Source organism: Desmodus rotundus, chromosome 9 (assembly GCF_022682495.2).
Source record: "Desmodus rotundus isolate HL8 chromosome 9, HLdesRot8A.1, whole genome shotgun sequence".
Lineage (NCBI taxonomy): Eukaryota > Metazoa > Chordata > Mammalia > Chiroptera > Phyllostomidae > Desmodus > Desmodus rotundus.
Window position 1 is genome coordinate 67,442,349 of NC_071395.1, and position 18,861 is coordinate 67,461,209.

General features: G+C 43.8%; 1 protein-coding gene across 5 annotated transcripts in view; it reads right to left on the reverse strand.

Annotated features, from left to right (window-relative positions):
* Window positions 1-18,243, reverse strand: part of ARHGAP44 (Rho GTPase activating protein 44) — a 170,478-nt gene extending 152,235 nt beyond the window's left edge. For 4 of the 5 annotated variants that reach the window (XM_045198932.2, XM_053910608.2, XM_045198930.2 and 1 more), the window contains exon 1: window positions 17,860-18,243. In XM_045198932.2, coding sequence (XP_045054867.1) covers window positions 17,860-17,912 — 53 coding nt within the window. In that variant the 5' untranslated portion in view covers window positions 17,913-18,243. Of the gene's footprint in view, window positions 1-17,127; window positions 17,490-17,859 lie in introns of those variants that run through there. The other variant, XM_045198934.3, reaches the window with a different exon arrangement.
* Window positions 18,244-18,861: the final 618 nt, after the last annotated feature.

An 18,861-nucleotide genomic window follows, 5' to 3' on the forward strand; every position in this document is an offset into this window, starting at 1 on the left:
ATGCAGGAAGAACGACATATGATGACAGAGGCAGAGACTGAAAGGATGTATCTCTAAGCCAAGAAACTCTATCAAATGCTGGCAGCACCAGAAGCTAAGAGAAAGTTCTGACACTATTCTCTGATACCAACTAGACATCACACAATTTGATTCCGTTCTGACACTACCTACCTAAAGTTAGGGTAGACACTGCAAGTTAAGAAAAAAGTACTTCACAAGACTACCCCTCATTCAGATGCCAGCCACAAGTTTTGGGTGTTCCCAAACCACCCAAAATTATGCACTGGTTGCAAATTCAGGGCTTCCTATAACTCCCTGGGGTTCAATAATCCATTAGGACAACTCACAGAAGTCAATGAAAGCATCACACTTATTATTATAGTTTTATGTATGTGGATAAAGGTTTTAACTTAGGAACAACCAAATGAGAGATGCACAGGTCAAGGTCTGGGGTGGGGAGGGGAGAGGTGCCAAGCTTCTACAAGCTCTCTTCATGAAATCCAGGTGCTTTCCCAGCCTTCCCCAACAAAGAAGCCCTACTGAGCTTTGGCGTCTGGAGTTCTCACACGGGGTTTCATTATACAAACATAATGGATTAAGTCACTGGCCATCACTGGACTTTACCTCTATCTCCCCTGCCCCTTATGGATCTTAGGCTGGCCCAAAGTTCTAACTCTTTAATCATGTGATTGGTCTTTCTGGTGACCAGCTCTCATCTTAAAGTTATTTAGGGCCTCTCCATTAGTCACCTCATTAGCATAAGACAGTATGACTATCTCTCAAGAAACTCCAAAAATTTTGAAGCTTTGTGCCAGACACTGAGGACAAAGGGGAAATGTTCTTTAGTATACCACAGGAAGAACCAGATTCTTCCCTGGAGCCTTCAGAGAGAGCATGGCCCTGCCCGTGCCTTGGTTTCAGACTTGTAGCCTCTAGAACTGTGAGAAAATAATTTCATGTGGTTTCAAGCCACCCAGTTTGTGATCATTGTTAGAGAGTTGGTAGGAAACTGAGTGGATACAGCAAGGCCTTCCCTTCTGGGTAACACTGTGGTTAAATGGAAGTTTCAGTGTATTCCCTTTGTTTCCACACCATCTAGTATTTCCTAACACCCCCTCTGGCCATCTTCAGCCCTCCTCATTTCTCAACAATCTCCTCACTCCAGTGCTTCACCCACCTGCAGAGGAGCAACTCCATAACCTCCTAGGCCACTTCCTCAGCTCCAGAACCTGACCCCAGCTGCCTGCTGGACTTCCCCCCTGGCACTTCTCACAGGCTCTTTCTCGGCCAAGAGAAGTCCACTCAGGCATGACTGTCCACACGTGGCACAAACCCAAACCTCAGCAATAGCTTTACCTCCGACTTCTCCCTCAAGTTCCACCAAGGTCCCCTGATTCAACATCTTAAATATCTCTGGGACCTCTCCATGTCTCACCTCCTCATGGCTACAGACCTGATCCCAATGCCCATCATCTCCCTTGGAACACCTACCTGGTCTCCTAGTCAATAGCATCATCTCCTAACTAGTCTCTCTGCACCAAGCTCGCTCCCCGCCATTTGTTTCTCCAATATGCATCCACAGTCACAAATCTAAAACCCCAATCTGATCTTGTTAACTCCCATTCAAAATAGTAACAGCAGCATCTTACACTTACTGAGGGCTTGTTCTGTCCCAGAAACATTTTAAGTACTTCATGTGTTTAATTTACTTTTAAAAATCATAGAGTAGAAAAATATCTCCATTTTGCAAATGAAACAATGGAGGCTTACAAAACCTAAGTGATTTTGCGATTCATAAGTGATAAAAGCAAGACAATGAACCTATGGGAATCTAACATCAGAACCCATGCTCATAACCCCAAAACTATGGGGAGAGGTCAATAACCTACCATTGGTCCTCGGATAAAATCTAAATCTGCTAAATCGCGTCTTATAAACAAGTTGAGGACACGACAGGCCCAGGTTTCCACCTGCTGTCCCTGGCACTATTAATTATGTGACCACTCTCCCAAGTGTCCTATTTGGACAATAAATTAGATGGTCATCCTATTTATAACCCCCATGCCTACTCCCTATGACAATCCAAACATGGAGAACTTATTGTAAGTCCTTGAAAGAGCCTTGGCATTCACGCACATCTCCCCCACTTCCCATCACCTGCTGACAAGGCCTCACCCTCAGGGCTCAGCTTACAGGACTTCCTCCCAAACTCAGTTATGTTCTCAGGGTCCCATAAGCAACCCATCTCTTGTCAAAGACACCACCCTTTGTTACCATGACTCATTTAGTTGCTTTCTCACTCACACATTTCTGACAGAGGACTTGGCCCACAGCAGGGTGGTGGACACCAGACTCCCCTTCAGGAATCAACCACCTTCTCCTGAGCTGTTGGGGATGCAGGCAGAGGACTGCCCTCAGCTGTCTACCATTTGGCTGAAGGTCAAGCCATGTCCCAGGAGAAGCATGATTCCAATGACTGACCAAGGCAGTGGTATAAAGGCTCTGTCCCTTCTCCCCAATTCAGGACCACTCTGAAGAGACACGCAAGCTCCAGAACCAAACATGGAATCAGCTGAGGCTTTCACGGCAACATCCTAGCTTACCTTCTCCCTTTGCCTAGACCTGCTTCCTTCCAGTCCCTTCCACAGGTGCTGATGCTAAAAGCACTCCATGATGAGCATTCTGCCTGGTATGCTCATGACCTACTTCGCAGGGACCCACCCTGTGACAGTAGGTGATCAGTAGATACGTGTCTAATGAATGGCTTCTTTACTCAACTCAGTAAGTTGTCCTTACTTACACATTCCTCTCAGCATCTATAACTATTCAGTGGCATAGGTATAGCTTGCTAATGGAGGCTCATACTTTTGAATTAAAGACAACTTGCTAAGGACTAATTTTAAAGCAGTGTCATATTTTTTGCTAGTATAGTAAAATCTGGGAGCTCATGAAGGAATTATTACGAGCCTACAGCTAAATATTTAGCATGAGAAACCTCAATTTAGTGACAAAAAATCTATTCTGATGCCTGTTGCAGCAGCACATACAGCCTCAGCTCCTCACCCACAGTAGGTTCCTCCTGCCATCTGCAAAGCACTGTGGACAACACAGACGGGAGGCAGAGGGGTCTGCCTGGTCCCTGCAAACACATGCAGCCTCAGGCTAGTGAGAAAATGAAACAACAGCCACAAGAAATCAAAGCAGGATGAAATAAGTGACAAAGAGAACAGCAGTTCTGAAAATGCACAAGGGAGCAATAGGGGGACAGACAGAAAGCAGTGGCATCTGAACTGACTCTGAGAATGAATTTGACAAAATGTTCTTGAATCCCTTCTCTATTCCAGACACTGTCTGTGCTGGGATCTATAGACTACGAGATGACAAGACTAGGAGAGACAGAGGTGCACAGAACTAGAATACAATTCACTGAGAATTCTTTTTTATACTTTATTTATTTATTTTTAGACAGAAGGGAATGGAGGGAGAAAGAGAAGGAAAGAAACATCAATGTTTGGTTGCCTCTCACGCACCCCCTACTGGGGACCTGGCTCACCACCCAGGCATGTGCCCTGACTGGGAATTGAACCAGTGACCCTTTGGTTCACAGACCGGCACTCAATCCACTGAGCCACACCAGCCAGGGTCAATTCACCAAGTTTTATACATCAGTATGAACCAGTGCTCTGAAATACAGAAGAATCATTCTGATAAATAAATAGAAAGGAGAGACAGCAGTTTGATCAAAGGAGAAAACTTTGCCAAAGTAATATTTGAACTTCATTGACTAACATTTCCGATGACACATTCTACAAACTCTAGTTTGAGGATTGGAAAACCCATGAAAAGTGGTCACCACACTCAGATCACGGGGTTCAGCCAAGTTACAGTGGACACTGTCGAATGTCCAGCCAGAATGCTTTCCTCCTTCCTCCTTTCGACCAGAACTTGGATTTCATCCAGGTATCCATCGTTCCTCCACAAACATCTCCTGATTTAGAGGGGCATTCCCCACCCCCACTCCTGAGGGGTCTGGATGGCTCTGAGCCGGTCATCATCACCCTACCTCCTCTGCCAGTGACTGGGTCAAAGGTGCAGGCGTAGCTTACTCACCCCACCACATTCTTTCCTTCCAACTCGCATTAATGGTCAATGGTAAACACATGAAATAAATTGGCTTAAACCAGAGGAAAGGACTCTGACCTTATGATTGGGACCATTTAAACTGCTGTAATGGCATACCTAGTAGGTATGCAGATGGCTTATACAAAACAGTTTATTTCTCACAGTCCTGCAGCCTGGGAAGTCCAAGATCAAGGCGCCGGCCGATCTGGCGAGGGCCTGCTTTCTGGTTCATGCTGGCGCTTTCTCACTGTGTCCTCACATGGCAGAAAGGGCAAGGGAGCTCTCTAGGGACACTTTTATCAGGCTGTAATCCCAGGAGGGCCCTGCCCTCATGACCTGATGGCCTCCCAAAGGCCCCACCTCCTAATCCCACCCCTTTGGGGATTAGAATTTCAACATGGGAATTTACGAGGGACACAAATATCCAGACCACAACGCCTTCTTTGGGTTAAAAACATGGATGCAAATTACCTCAGCTGCCTCTGGCAGCTGTATTTTGACCATGAAAAAAGCCCTTCTGAGGAAAAAGCCAACACAGATGAAGGCAAAGCAAACTGGAAAGATCACAAGGCACCTGGACTGGCCCTGCCTTCGATGACCTGTTGTCTGAAACACAGTTTCTTTGTTTAAAGAAATCACTCTGAATTGATATCACTTACAATAATTAAGAGCATTCTCAGTGATACAAATGGTCAACAGCTTTCCTTCCTGCAGAATCTCTTAGAGCCTTAACTGCAGATTGTAAATTTCTAAGAGGCGTCTACAGTGTGCTGCATTTCCAAGTCCAAGGATATTCTCCCCACAGACAAAACTCGATAAAGAAAGAAAATGACATTCTTCTTTCCGTGGATTCAAAACTATAGTCTGGCCTGTGTTGCAGGAAGTCAGAGAAGAGATTCAAGGCAAGAATACAAACAAGGAGGGCACTGTAATCAACAGTCAAGGGTAGAGAAAGACTATAAGTAAAAATCAGAAAGGAAAAAGAAGACATAGATCAAACACAATTCAGAGACGGTTTTGTAGTAACTGACTGGACCTGGAGGGTTGAGGAATGACTTCTCTGAATACCAGGAAATGTTCCCTCTATCACTGCTAAGTTCAAAGATCCCTGGCAAACTGATCAATGCAGGGTCTTTGATGCCAGTGACTGGAGGCTGGTCAGCACCTAGGAATGCTGACCAGCCACCATCCCTTCCCCATCCTCTGGGCAAAAGCCCCTGACTTTCCTGTTGGGAACCGCCTCTCCCCACTGCAGTCTCTGTGGCCTGGCAATCCAGAGAGCCTCCTGCTCTCCCATTGTCCCAAAGGGACAGTTGGGTCACATGAGCCAAATGAAACCAATCGGACTCTCTTCAGTGGCAGAATCACCGAAGCAAGCCAATGACAGAAAGCAATTGGGAAGCAAGCCCTCTGAAGAGGCTGCCCTGTCGCCCTGCAGCAGGGGCACTGCCTGGTCACCCCGCTGATTTTGTGAGCCACCCCCATTCTCAAATCTCTGTTTCCACCCCGATTAGCCAGAGTCTATGCCTGCTGCTGCAACTAGAGAACTCTATTTGGTTGTAGGAACCACTAGTCCTCACTTCCAACCCATACAGACCAAGTTTCAAAATGTTATGACTTTAAAATTAACAACCCTATAAGATTATTAGCATATCATTTCCTAATTGCAGACTATTTATTGTATAAATGAGATCTGACATCATATCCTTCCCAGAGTGTGAAGATGTCTCCCATGTTTGAAACTGAGAATTTCAAACTCATTTCTATTTAGACATTTCAGGGCCCCAAACTTAAAACACCATTATATGAAGTTCCAGCTAGATTTTATATTCTATATAAAATTTCATATAGCCCCTGTGGTTTGAGTCCTGGGATGGTGTCTTGTTTGTTTGTTTTTTTAACGTAATACATCTTTATTTTAAATAATTTGAAAGTGGTTAAAAAGTAGAAGCAGCAAGAATTCATATTACTCATAATCCTACCCAGAGATAAACACCACATGCTGAGCCTTCCAGTCTTTCCTGATTTCCTTCCAGAGTCTTTTCTGTGCATTCAAAAAAATATTGCACAATCTCAGCTCTGTGTGCACTTCTGTATCCTGTTTCCTTATCTTAAACATTTCTCACGAGCTCTTAAATTTTTTGAATATTATAAAACACTAAGATCATTACCACTATGTAGACATGCCGGAACTTACTTAATCATTCCACTAATGTTAGACACGATTTTCCATCTTTCCTCTACTGTAGACTCATTAAAGTATATTGATGCAGAGCATCAGTATCAGAGCCAGCAGATCTGAAAGCCAATCTCAACTGCCTCCCTCACCAACCAGCCCTGCCACCAGCAGCAACTACACTCTCACCTGCTCTGAGACTTGTGCAGAAAATGGGGGATGTATCAGGACCGCCTCCTCGATTTGCTGCGAGGATTAAATAGGAACACCTGTAAACTGCTGCGCAAGTAAGTGTCTGTCAGCGAACACACTCAACAATGAACAGCACTGAAACCGAGGTGAGTGTGCACACAGGTCTGCAATCACAAAGGTGCACTAAGGAGACAGAGCTCAGAGCTCTGCCCTTTTCATAGTCTATATTTTTTTAAGGTTTCTGTTTGATTAATGTGTTATGTAGGAGTCTGTAGGGGCTTTTGCAGATATAGAAACTGCTATCTTTGCACACACAGCGTGGAGCTGTAAAACACCGTCAGAGGACACTTATCCTTTCTGGAGAAACTGCAATGAGGAAACAAAGTGGAGAACTTTCTATTGGCAGAAATTTCATTGTATGCTCTTTGCGGTCAAGGCTAAATATAAGATACTAGATGAACTTGAATAAATGTGATATCTGTATTTTTATACAAGTCAAGAGCAGTTAATTAGCATCTTAAAACCGCCTAAACCAAAGTAACTTAAGGGACCCCAAGGCTGCAGAGACCCAGAGAGCATCTGCCTGGGCTTGACCTTAACCTGCACAGGCCCAGGGCCAATGTGGCTCTGCCTGTGTTGGTCGGCTACTGCTACAGCCTCCATTGCCCATCTGTAAAATGTGCCCATAAGTAGCACCCAATTCACTCAGATGTTGCAATGAGTCAATAAAAATAATGCCTATAAGTACAGAACCCAGTGCTTGAGTACAGGTGACACAGCTGTGGCTTTGGTGGCTGTCCTCTCTCTGGGTTCAGGAAGGGACTGCCTTTCCCTGCAGCACCTGAAGTGAGGTATGGTCAGGTGATTTGCTTCAGCCAATGAAATGTGACTAGAAGTGCCGGTGTTGCTTAGAGGAAACCTTAGGAGCCAGCGTCTGATTCACTACATCCTTATCTACTACATGTGAAACAGGTACATGTGGGCCCTTGAAGGGCTACTACTAGCCCCCTCTGTCAGCACTGTAAGCCATGGGGATGTTAAGGGTTTTTGTAACTGCAGAATGACCTAAACCCTTCTAAGTAGTATAATAGCTATTAATTACAATGGACTTTAAATGAGCGGGGCCACTAGTATTATTGATATCTCTAGATGTTTCACGTTTGTGACTAAACATAGAAAAACTGGTTTGATCTGAGAAAACAAGATAAACAGGCATCAATTTCAAGTTATAAGTATCAGGTATTTAAGTATATAAATAAGGTTGAAACAAATGCCTCATGTCAAAGAGACTTTCAATTGCAAAGGAGAGTAATAATAATCATACTTTATTGAGTGCTTATTATTTCCCGGGGTTATGTTAAAGATATTTTACTGTCCTATTTAACCCTGGCAATAATCCCATCGAGTAGGTGTCATTCCAGTGCAGTAGGATAAGAATTTCTCTTCTCCTCATTACTCCTCTCCCCCCTGTGGGAAGGGTTTATTTAAAAAATGCAAATATATATATGTGTGTGTGTGTGTATTTATATACACACAACGTAGTAATTAGTATGTGTGTATATATATACTAATTAATATGTATGTGCGTATATCTATATCTATTTATATATATCTATATGCATATATACATACACACACACACACACACACAAATTTTGAAGTGGATATAAGCAAGAGAAAAGTGTTATCCTAAAGATGCCCCCCGCTGAGGGATCTCTGAGAACCTACGGCCACCCTCCTACAGCAGAGACAAAGAATGACCTTCTCACAGCTTCACAGCAAAGGGCAGGGCAGGGCAGAGGGACTGCAGTGAACAGGAGGAGCACAGGGAGGATTTCCAAGACAGGCAGTGGGGCATGAGAGAGATAGCATCCCTGGGTAGCCAACTGTGGCTCAGGCTCCCCATCCCCATCTCCAGCCATATCCAGGGGCACCTTGTGACCAGTTCTAGCCAACAGAATGTGAACAGGGGTGATTTATAAATTTCGGCCCAGGCATTTAAGAGCTAATATACCATCTCTATATTCTCTCTTCACCTTTCACAGTGACTGAAGCCACATACTGAGACTAGGCAAGGGGGTGGAGCGTGGACGCAGACTGAGTCCCTGAATCACACATGAAATAGAGCTGTCCTTGGGAGACCTCCCCGACTCACATCACACTCCACATGAGCTTAAAATAAACTTCTGTGTTAAACCACCGAGGTTTATGCGTTACCGGAGCTCATGCGTTACCATAGCAGAGACTAACCTATCCTGACTAATAGAACATGGAAGACTAGAAAAAGAATTAAATGAACCCAAAGAAATTAGGAGGAATTAATTTTTAATTAAAATTTAAGAAGCAATATTATTTTGTTTTAGTTGAATGTAAACTACAATGGTAAATTAATAAAGAGACAGCATAATCCCAACAGCCATTAAAAAAATTTTAAAGCAGAATTTACTACAAGTAGAGCTAATGAGAAAGAACTTTTTAAAAAAAGAATAAATTAAACCTAAACCTAAGAGCGGATTCCACAGAATGTGGGGAAGAAGACAGTCTGGCAAAGCTAGTTATGGTGAAAAAGAGGGAAATGCAAATTAAAATGATACAAGAGATACAACTATATACTCAAATAGACTCTATTAAATTTTAACATCATAATAAAATAAATGTTTTTCTATATAACATGTCACTTAAATGACTCTGGAAAAGGCAGAAAGCATAAATAATTTAGTAACCATTAAGAAATTGGGAAAACAATTAAAACCATCTCCAAATAAAGTCCTGGAAAAGTTGTTTCCAACCTTCAAAGAACTATTAATTCTTTACCTCATCATTATATAGAAAATGTAAGAAGTGGACAATTCATTTTATACTGTTGTCAAAATTTGACAAGTACAGCAAAAAAAAATATATATTTTTCATGAATACTAAATGATGCTCTCATTTATGAGTACTAAATAAAAATCCTAAATAAAACACCAATAAATTAAATCTAGCAGAATATTAAAAAATTAACAAGCCATATTCAAGCATGATTGACTGCAGGGAAACAAGGAGAGCTGAATATTAGCAAATCATTAAAATTCAAGGATCTAGTACACAGGCTCCTCATGGGTTAGGAACTCGATCGCTGATGTAGCCTCAGCACACAAAACACTGCTTAGAACACAGTAAGTGCTCGGTGCATAGTTATGGCATAATTACTGAGTGAATGTATTAATAAATAAAGGAGGAAAAACATATGATTATCTTTAAAGACCATAATAATCAAATTTTCTTTGGCATTAAAGAAAAACTTAAAGTAAAATAATAAAATTATGCAATATGTAACATGATTAAAAAACAAAATCTCTTGCCCTGGCCAGGTGCTCACTTGGTTGGAACATTGTCCCATAAACTGAAAGGTTGTAGGTTCAATTCCCAGTCAGGGCACAGGCCTAGGTTGCCAGGATGGCCCCTGGTCAGGGGCACATATGAGAGGCAACCAGTTGATGTTTCTCTCTTACATCGATGTTTCTCTTTTCTCTCCCTCTCTCTGTCCCTCCCTTCCCCTCTCTTAAAAAAAAAAAAATCAATAAACATGTCCTTGGTTGAGGATAAAAACAAAAAAATCTCTCAAATAAATTATCATGCATTTCCATAGAGCATAATAAGAAGACATGGATGCCTACATATTGTCACATATTTTAACACTGTCCTATAAATCCTAGACAATGCAATTAGAGAAGAAAATAAAATAAATACAAAATACTGGACAGAAAGAAGCAACATTATTGTTTGCAGAAAATGTGATTATCTACCTAAAAAACCCAATAGACTCAACTTTTTAAAAAGTACTTAAGCTTGACCAGTGTGGCACAGTTGGTTGGAGCATCATCTTGTAAACTGAAAGGTTGAGGATTTGGTCCGCAGTCAGGGTGTGTATGAGAGGCAACCAATCAATGTTTCTCTCTCGCATGGTGCCTCTCTCCCTTTCTCCCTCCGCTTCCTCTGTCTCTAAAAAATCAAAAATCATGTCCTCAGATAAGGATAAAAAAATTGCTAAGAACAAAAACAAAATTACACAGGACCTAAATGGACACAAACTATTTCATAGGATAATAAACAGACTCATGTAAACATACCCTATTGCCAGAGGGAAAGAATTCTCATTATACTCAATATTATAAAAGTGTCCATTTTCTCCATTTTAATATATATACTTTTTAAAAAATATTAAGGAAGAATAAACAAATAAATATAGAGAAGAAAATACAATCAGCTCTGATTGACAAGGGAACAATTTATAGATTAGCTATGGGTCAGGGACTGCAAGATCCTTAGGCAAATTTGGTGAGTTCTAATGGCCACATGAAGGAGCTGCCCTGGATGAAACTGGGATGAGGGGCCCAGACTTATTCCACTGCTCCCCCCCACCCAGAGCACAGGACAAAGCAGTGCACCGCCGTTCACCTGCACAGCTAAGCCCATCTCAAATTCCTGCCACAACTGACAGACGTACCAGAAGAACAAACTAGAAAGCCCAGAAATAGATACAAATAGGTGAAATTGTTTAATACATGATAATGGTGGGTAGGAATTACATTATTCAATTTGATAGTAGGGTGTTTAATTTTTTAAAAAACCATAAATGTGACACCTAAGTCACATGGTACACCAAAATTAATAACTGATGAATTAAAGATCTGATGGTAAAATGAAATGATATAAATGGTAATGAAATTATATGAATATTTATGTAATCTCGGTCTGAGAACAGTGTTCCCAAGTATAACATTTAAGCACAAACCATAAAGTGATAGACTAGAGATCACAAAATATTAAAAAATTTTTAAACAAAATACAAAAAAATTGTAGGGAAATGTATGTGGCATATGACAAAGCACATCCATATATGCTTATTAAAAATTACCTAAAAATCAGTAAGAAAACAGAAACATGACTTTAAGAAAAGTGGGGCAAGGACATGCTGGCAATTCAGAAAAGGCAACAAGTGTCCAGTAAAAATTAAAAATGCTCAATTACATTAGAAATTAAAAGAGCAGAAAGGATAGGTTTTTGCTTTTATTCATGGAATTCACAAAGTTGTAATATTAGTTGCTGACAGGGTTGGGAGAAGAACTGACAATTCTACTGAGGATGGAAATATGTGTGTTCATATATACAAAATATACACTCACATGGTCGTAAAACTCACATACTCTTTGACTCAGCAATTTCACTTCTAAAGGTTCATCTCAAGATAGCAAACCAGTGATAAATATTTGCTACATGATTAGCCAGAGCAAAGCCATTGGCTATAATAGAATATTACATGGCCCTGAAAATGATGCTTAGAGGTATAGTTATTGACATGGAATGATAGTTAAGATATTACATAAGGGGAAAAAGCAGATTGAAAAATAGTATATACAGTATTATCTCTATCTCTTTAAAAAATATAGCTGCCTATTAAAAACTTAGAAGACTATATCTAAAAAATGAACTATAGTCTCCACATAATGCAATTATTGGTTATCTTTTTTCTTTTTGTCTATCCATAAGTTTATAACTTTTCTATAGTAAACAAATATCGCTTATGTAACAAAAAAGAAAGTTAAAAAAAGTAAATGGAATTCTGTGGGAAAATAAACATTTATCCTAAAAATAAACTCCAAAGTTGGAAAAGGAAAGTAAAAACATCTGCTTCCTGGACAGAAAGGATGGTTTTAAATTGCTAGAGAGGGACATGCTTCTCAAAGGCAGTGGGGTTCCAGGTGCCAGCTTACTCAGGTGCCCTGCACCCAGCAGGAGAGGCCCAACGATCCTGCTCTCTCCCCACCTTCCGTCTGACTTACAATTGTCTCAATGCATTGCTGAGGCATAATTATATTATTTGCTCTCATTATCAAAATTGCATTGGAAATAGCCTTTTAGGATTATTAATAAAAGGGGTGTTTACTAATCTCCTCTAAAAGGTACAACCATCCATTAAATTACTATTTTACTCAATGGCTACCGATTTACTTTTTCTAGAGGAAAAAAATGGCTTTTATTACCCATCATGAAAAAATATTAATGGATACTGATAAGTTTCCTTGGTGGAGGCCAAGTGGGAGGGAAGTCAGTAACTGCCGTGGAAGAGAATGGCTCCCTCGCAATGACTTGCAGGTCTAGGACACCAGAATTCTGTAGGAAATCCAGGCAGCCTCAGGCTTACTGCTGCGTGCAGCCCAGCAGAGGCAGACAGCAGGCAGATCTGCACAGTGAAGGGCTTAGAAAACGAGCAAAGAATATTCTCTCCAGATTTGCTAGCCTGTTCATCACTCAGTGAGTACAGTCTGTTACCTCTCACATATATACACCACAGCAGGTGGCAGGATACAGCTTCCATAAAACTCTAATGCAAACCTTCACTCTGAGCACTAATAAACATCCCCAGTGGTCCTCCGGGGACAGGTTTGGGCCTGCCCAGCCCTGCCGGGCTAACAGGACGACATGGCAGGGCCTGTGTTGGTCTGACAGGGTCAGTGGACCATCAGGAACATGGCAGGGGGAAAGGAAGCAATCCAATGACTGATGTGAAATTGGTTCTGCCTTTTCCCTGATGTCCTGTAGACCAGGTCATGGCTTTAGGAGGCCTGCTGATGGTCAGAGCAGTGTCTCAGGGAAACCTTCAAGGAAAAGATCCTCACTGGCTGCCATCAGCTGCTTTGGCCTGGGCAAAAACACCTGCAGCACCAGCGCTCCTAGAGGCTGCTGCATCCTCAGCAGCTATCTCTAGCCCACTGGCCAATGCCTGGACCCTGCAGCTACATCCTGCAAACTGCAGAGCAGCAGTGATGCTCAGCCAACTTGTGTATAGGAAACCAAGCCTGCTTGGTGTTGCCTTCTGCTGAGCAGTCTAGGAATGGAAAACAGGCTCTGCAGACAATACTTCATCTTCTACTCCCCAACTCATAGCCTCTAAAACCAAATAATCCAACCCAACAAGCCGTGCTCCCCCTCCCACACTTCCATAGCTCCTGGCCTACTGTCAGACACATGGAATATCACCAGTTTTTGCACAAGAGCATAGAACCCATTTACAGCCATTATTGGGCAATGGCTGTTGGAATCAGTGTCTAAGAAGCCCTTGAAATTTAGGAAGCCAATGTTTTCGGAGGACTGAATGGGCAAGCAGAAGAGGAAAATGACAATGAACTTCATCAACCATTGGTTGAGTACTTGATAAGCCAGGTGCCCTTTAACCTCATAAGTGCCTTCTAGGGTGGGGGCTGCTGTGACCCCTGCTATGCAGGGTGAGAACAATATTCTCCTCACCAGATTGTACTGACTATTTTACTTCCCTTTTCTCTTTCACTTAGCAGGTCTTGAAATTCCAGCTCAGGGCTCTAGTCTACTCAACACAAACCAAATGCCACTTCCAAGTAAAATACTATATGCCTTTCAGGGTGCTTCTCACTCCAGCAACTAATGAACTCTTAAAGGTAACAAAAAATGTGCCATAAATCAGGCATGAACTAATTCTTCCCTTAAGTTTCATTCTATCCTTCCAAAGTGCAGCTGTGCCTCCCTCCTCTGAACCCCCATTCCCACTACCAAATGAAAGAGGCACAGTGTCTGTAAGGAGCCTCTCCCATCTTTGAACTGCTTTCACCACTTCCCCATCTATACATGGATCTTTTGCCCACTCATTCATTCAGTTGCCCATGAATTTCAGAGAACCTGAATTTCAGGCATTAGGGCAGTTGCTCCTGCCTGCAAGGAGCTTAAAGTCTAGTGAGAAAGATAAAAAATAAAAAATAAAAATTACAATACAATATAACAATAGTACGCCTTTATAATACAGATTCCAAGTGTTCTCTATGGCAATATTCTGCATTGCAATATTCTCAAAACCAGAACAGTGCCTGGCCCACAGCAAGCATCCAAAAAATATTCACTGAATGGAATGAATGAATGAATGAATGAATGAACAGTGCATGCCATAGAGCATATAACCCGGTAATAGTTATGTTATTTGCCCAAAGATACTTGAAGCTACAACGTATTAAGCATTTCCCAGCGCTGAGCACTGTGTTAGGCACTTTGCAGGGGTAACCTCACATCATCATTGCCACAGTTACCACACCACCACAGTAAATCTCTTACTCCTCCCATTCTGCAGATGAGGGAAGAGATGTGCACAGAGTTAAACTCAAGGTCCTGTACTCAGTAAGCAACAAACCAGATCTGTCCCACCCAAATGCCTGTGCTGCCCCGAACCATTAGGCACACAGCGGCCCAGTCTTGAAGGGCCAGGGCATGCTTCCCAAAGAATGGAATACCGTGAAGGGCCGGAGAGAGAAAAGTTCAAAGGAGAATGGTGAGCAAAGGCTGAAGAAGCAGACCAAAGAGGAGATGAAACTTCTTCCAGTTAAATGCAATGGATCTTATAAACTCTTTTCACAATTGCTGATATCCTGTCTACTCAGATGTGAGCACTTCAAGGGAACACTCTGAACTCCACAGAGTGCGTTCAAGCTTTTCACAATTACATTGTGAACATGACTGGGTACCAAACCCAGCAGTTTTATATTCAGAACTCAGAACCTATAACTTGTAGGAGGGCTGGAGAGGAGCTGTGGACATGAGCAGCCTTCAAGCCCACCTGTCTTCTCTAAAGAGAGGAAAAGTCCTTACTTCAAAGACACATAAGGACAAGAGTCCAGTGGCTTGTTAAAGCAACTTCATAAAGTGACGTACCAATTCCACACTTAAACCCCAAACTTCCAATCCTGTTGCTTCTACTGATTCAAGAAATTAAGAAGCAATGTTAGAATCATGCCTCACTACATTCTCAATAAGATATAGTAAATGCTGCCCCTTTTATTTACCCACATGGACCCTACCAGTAAACTGTTTGAATCTTGTCAATAAACACAAATTGAGCACCAACTATCTATAAGGCATTGTGCTATATACACTGAGCATACAATGGTGATCAATATATTCTAGTGGGGACAAACAGACAAGAAAAGAAACAAATGAAAAATAAGAGCATTTCAAAGAGGAATGAGTGCTGGAATGAAAATGAACAGGAGGATGGGCTAGAGAGAAAATGGGGGAGGACAGCCTCTCAAAGTGGGGAGACAGCAAGAGTAAAGCCCTCAGATGGAAATGAGCCTTGTGTGTTTGGGGCAGGGAAAGTCACTGGGGCTCAAGCACAGTGAAGGAGGTGCAGGTGGAATAGAATGAATGTGAAAAGACAAAGAGGGGTCAAGTCAAATAGGCCACTGGAGATATCTGGGACAATGAGATGCCACTGGAGGCTTTTAACCAGCAAAGTAACTGATTTTTGCTTTAAAAGGTCCCTCTGAATGGCATTAAAATGGACACATAGTAGTGACACACAATAGTGAACGGGCCCTCACCTGACCCACCTGACACAACGGATGCCATCTAGTAAAGATAATTTATGCACATGCCAGCACCCACCAGAGTCCCAGTAAACAAGTGGAAGGTAACTCTTGGTGACCAGCTGCTTGGACTTCTGAGAATGTGCTTTCAGATAAGTAAGGCCACTTATTCTAAAACTCAATTTCCCCTCTCCCTTTGTCATTCCCTCCACAGATAAGGGTGAAAATAAAGGTTTTATGCCCAAGGCTCGCAAATCTTACCACTTCTAAACAAGTCCTGAAAAGAGACAGAAGAGTTGTGTTTCGGGGCCAGGGAGGAAGCACAAACACATTCCAATTCGAGCCCTGAACTGAAACCCCAAGACCCAGAGGGACCAGCAACCCAAGTCTATGGTCAAAAGCCTACTGATCATTTGGCTGGTGCGATGACTGATGCCAGCCTGCAGGGGAACATAGAAATCAAGATGGTAATAAAGACCAGATCAACTGTATCTGCTAAACCACCTATACAGCAAAACACTATTTCAGCAGCCAACACATCAACAGGCAACCCACATGAGGCTATATCTGTAGCAAGACCATGCCAGAAACCTGCGCTAATCTGACTCTGCTATTCATCAATTCTCCCTCATGTTAGAGCACATGTGATTGGGAAAGGAAAATGCACTCAAGTCAATTTCAGTCATGGTTATTTGGAAGCCATCTGGAGTCCCTGGAAGCATGAGAAGTCACCACATGCCCTGCCCTCAAATGCCCATTGTAATTAGGGCAGTGTGCTTACATGGGAATTCAGTGTCCCCTATTCCCCAGGGATGTCCCCACCCTCACCCTACCAGACACTAGCTCAGGCTCCACTTCCCACCCAAGAAAGGTATCTGGTTTCTTAGCAAACCTAGTGAAGAGCCCTTGAGGTGTTGAGCTTGCAGTTTAATTGCACCCAAGGCTGGGTTCTCTGCTTTCCACTGGCTTTAGAACTGCACACCTGAATTCCTTTGCCACAGCAGCTACAGAAATCCCTCTCCAGGGGCAGAAGATGGATGAAAAATCCCTTCAACCCAACAATCCTGTGTTCAGAGCATGTCTAGTTTTGGAAGAGACCCACCAGAACCCTTATGTAACATTCATGTATGTTGGCACCCTGCAGAGCTGCTCCTGGAGACACTGGCCCAGATGCTGCCCATTTTCACTGTGGTGACAGTAGGCTGGGTCTCGCAGCTTCCTAAGAGCCTGGCTCTTTCCGACTGGAGGGACTCTGTCCCCCTCCCTTACCTGGCTGTGATCCTCTGCTTATCTCATCTTCCTGAGGAGTTGGGCCTCCCATTCTGCAGCCTCTCTCCCTCCGCTGAAAACAGTCTTAGGACCAGCTGACAGCAGCGCCATTCCACCAGCACGAGCACCAGCACCTTCCCTGCCCCCATTCCCCCCACCTCTTCGGATCCTCTCTCCACCACCTAATGCCTTAACAAACCTAGCCAGGAGAGAGATCCCGAATCTTGTACAGTCATAGTCCCTGAAAACAAACACGGCAGGAGGGAGAGGCTCAGCTCTGCCAAGCTGACCAGGCCCAACACTTGCCCTGGACCCCTGAGAAGCCCTGAACTCGGCGCAGGGGAGGGATACTTGGGGTGTTAGTGCAGCTCGGCTGCCTCCAGCACAATAAGAGCAAACACCTGTTTCCAGGAAGCTATGTGAGCCAAGGGAGCAGGGAGTCCCGGGAAAAGCAGGGAGGACGAGGTGAAGGGGCCGCTGGGGACGCAGGTAAAGGATGCGTCACACTTTGCGCTTAGCAGCCGGAGCCGGGGAGCAGTAGGCAGAGCGTGAGAAAGACTCCGGGGTCTGGGAAGTTCAGAGAGGAGGGGTCGCGTCCGCTAGCCGCACTTCGACGGCGCCCGCCAGCAACGAAAGAGGACAGCAGGCCGGAGGGGCTCCATCACCTGCGCGTCCCGGCGAATGCAGACTCGCAGGGGCGCACCGGCCCGAGGCTGCCAGCGGGTGACCTACCTGCCCACTGTCTGGTTGGCCAGTTGGCGCATTCGATTGAACTGCTTCTTCATCGTGGCCCCGCTGCCGCGCAATCCCGAGAGTAGAGGAAGGACGGAGCGCCCGGAGCCCACCGCAGGGTTACATGGCTCCCGTGCGGAGCCTCCCGGGCGACGGCGGCACTGCGGAGCCTCTGGCCCTTGAGCGGCTCCCTCCCGAGGGCACCACCGCCTACTCCTCCCGCGGCGGAGCCTGCTGATGCATCCTTCTCACGCGCTCCCCGGTGCCTTCATAGTAAAGCCCGGGGTCCGCTTGAGCGCCGTCCAGGTCTGCTGGGCTGTCCACCCCCAGCCTCAGTACCGTGCTGGGACCCGCGAGTCTCCGCAGGCTGGCTGGCCCGCTGGCCGGGTGGTCCCCGCTGCGCCTGTGCGGACGACGCCATGCATTCTGGGACTTGTAGTTTGTCGCCCCACGCCCACCTTTCCTCTGACCAAAGTTTGCAAGTACAGTTGGTTACGGAGGTGGGAGAAGGCTGTGTCCCCAAGAGCTTTGCACTTTAAGAAACATTTTCCTGCATTAAAGAACCAGGACTACAAGAGCAAAAAAAAAAAAAAAAAAGAAAGAAAGAAAAGAAAAGTGAGCATCTGCCTTTCGCTGTATTTTAAGTGAGGCATAGCATTGTGAGGCATTGCTATTTTGTATTCACAAGAAGACTTATGCTAGAATGTATATTGCTCATGAAATTGCATAAAGCCACCTGATTAATATTGAGGCGTGGGGTTAAGCTTGGGTCACTGGGGTTGACGGGCAGATTTTGAATCAGGCTTGGTATGCATCGCAGAAGTTTGAGTCTAAATTTTCAACAAACCCAATAGGTAACCAGAAGTCAATATAGAAGGATATAAGTGAGAGTGGCATCGCACCTGTGGGCCAATTTTACTGGGACAACCTCCATGAATGGCTTAGATTCCATTCTCAGAGCTAATCACATCTCCCATCCACCCCAGGAGACCAGGAGCATCA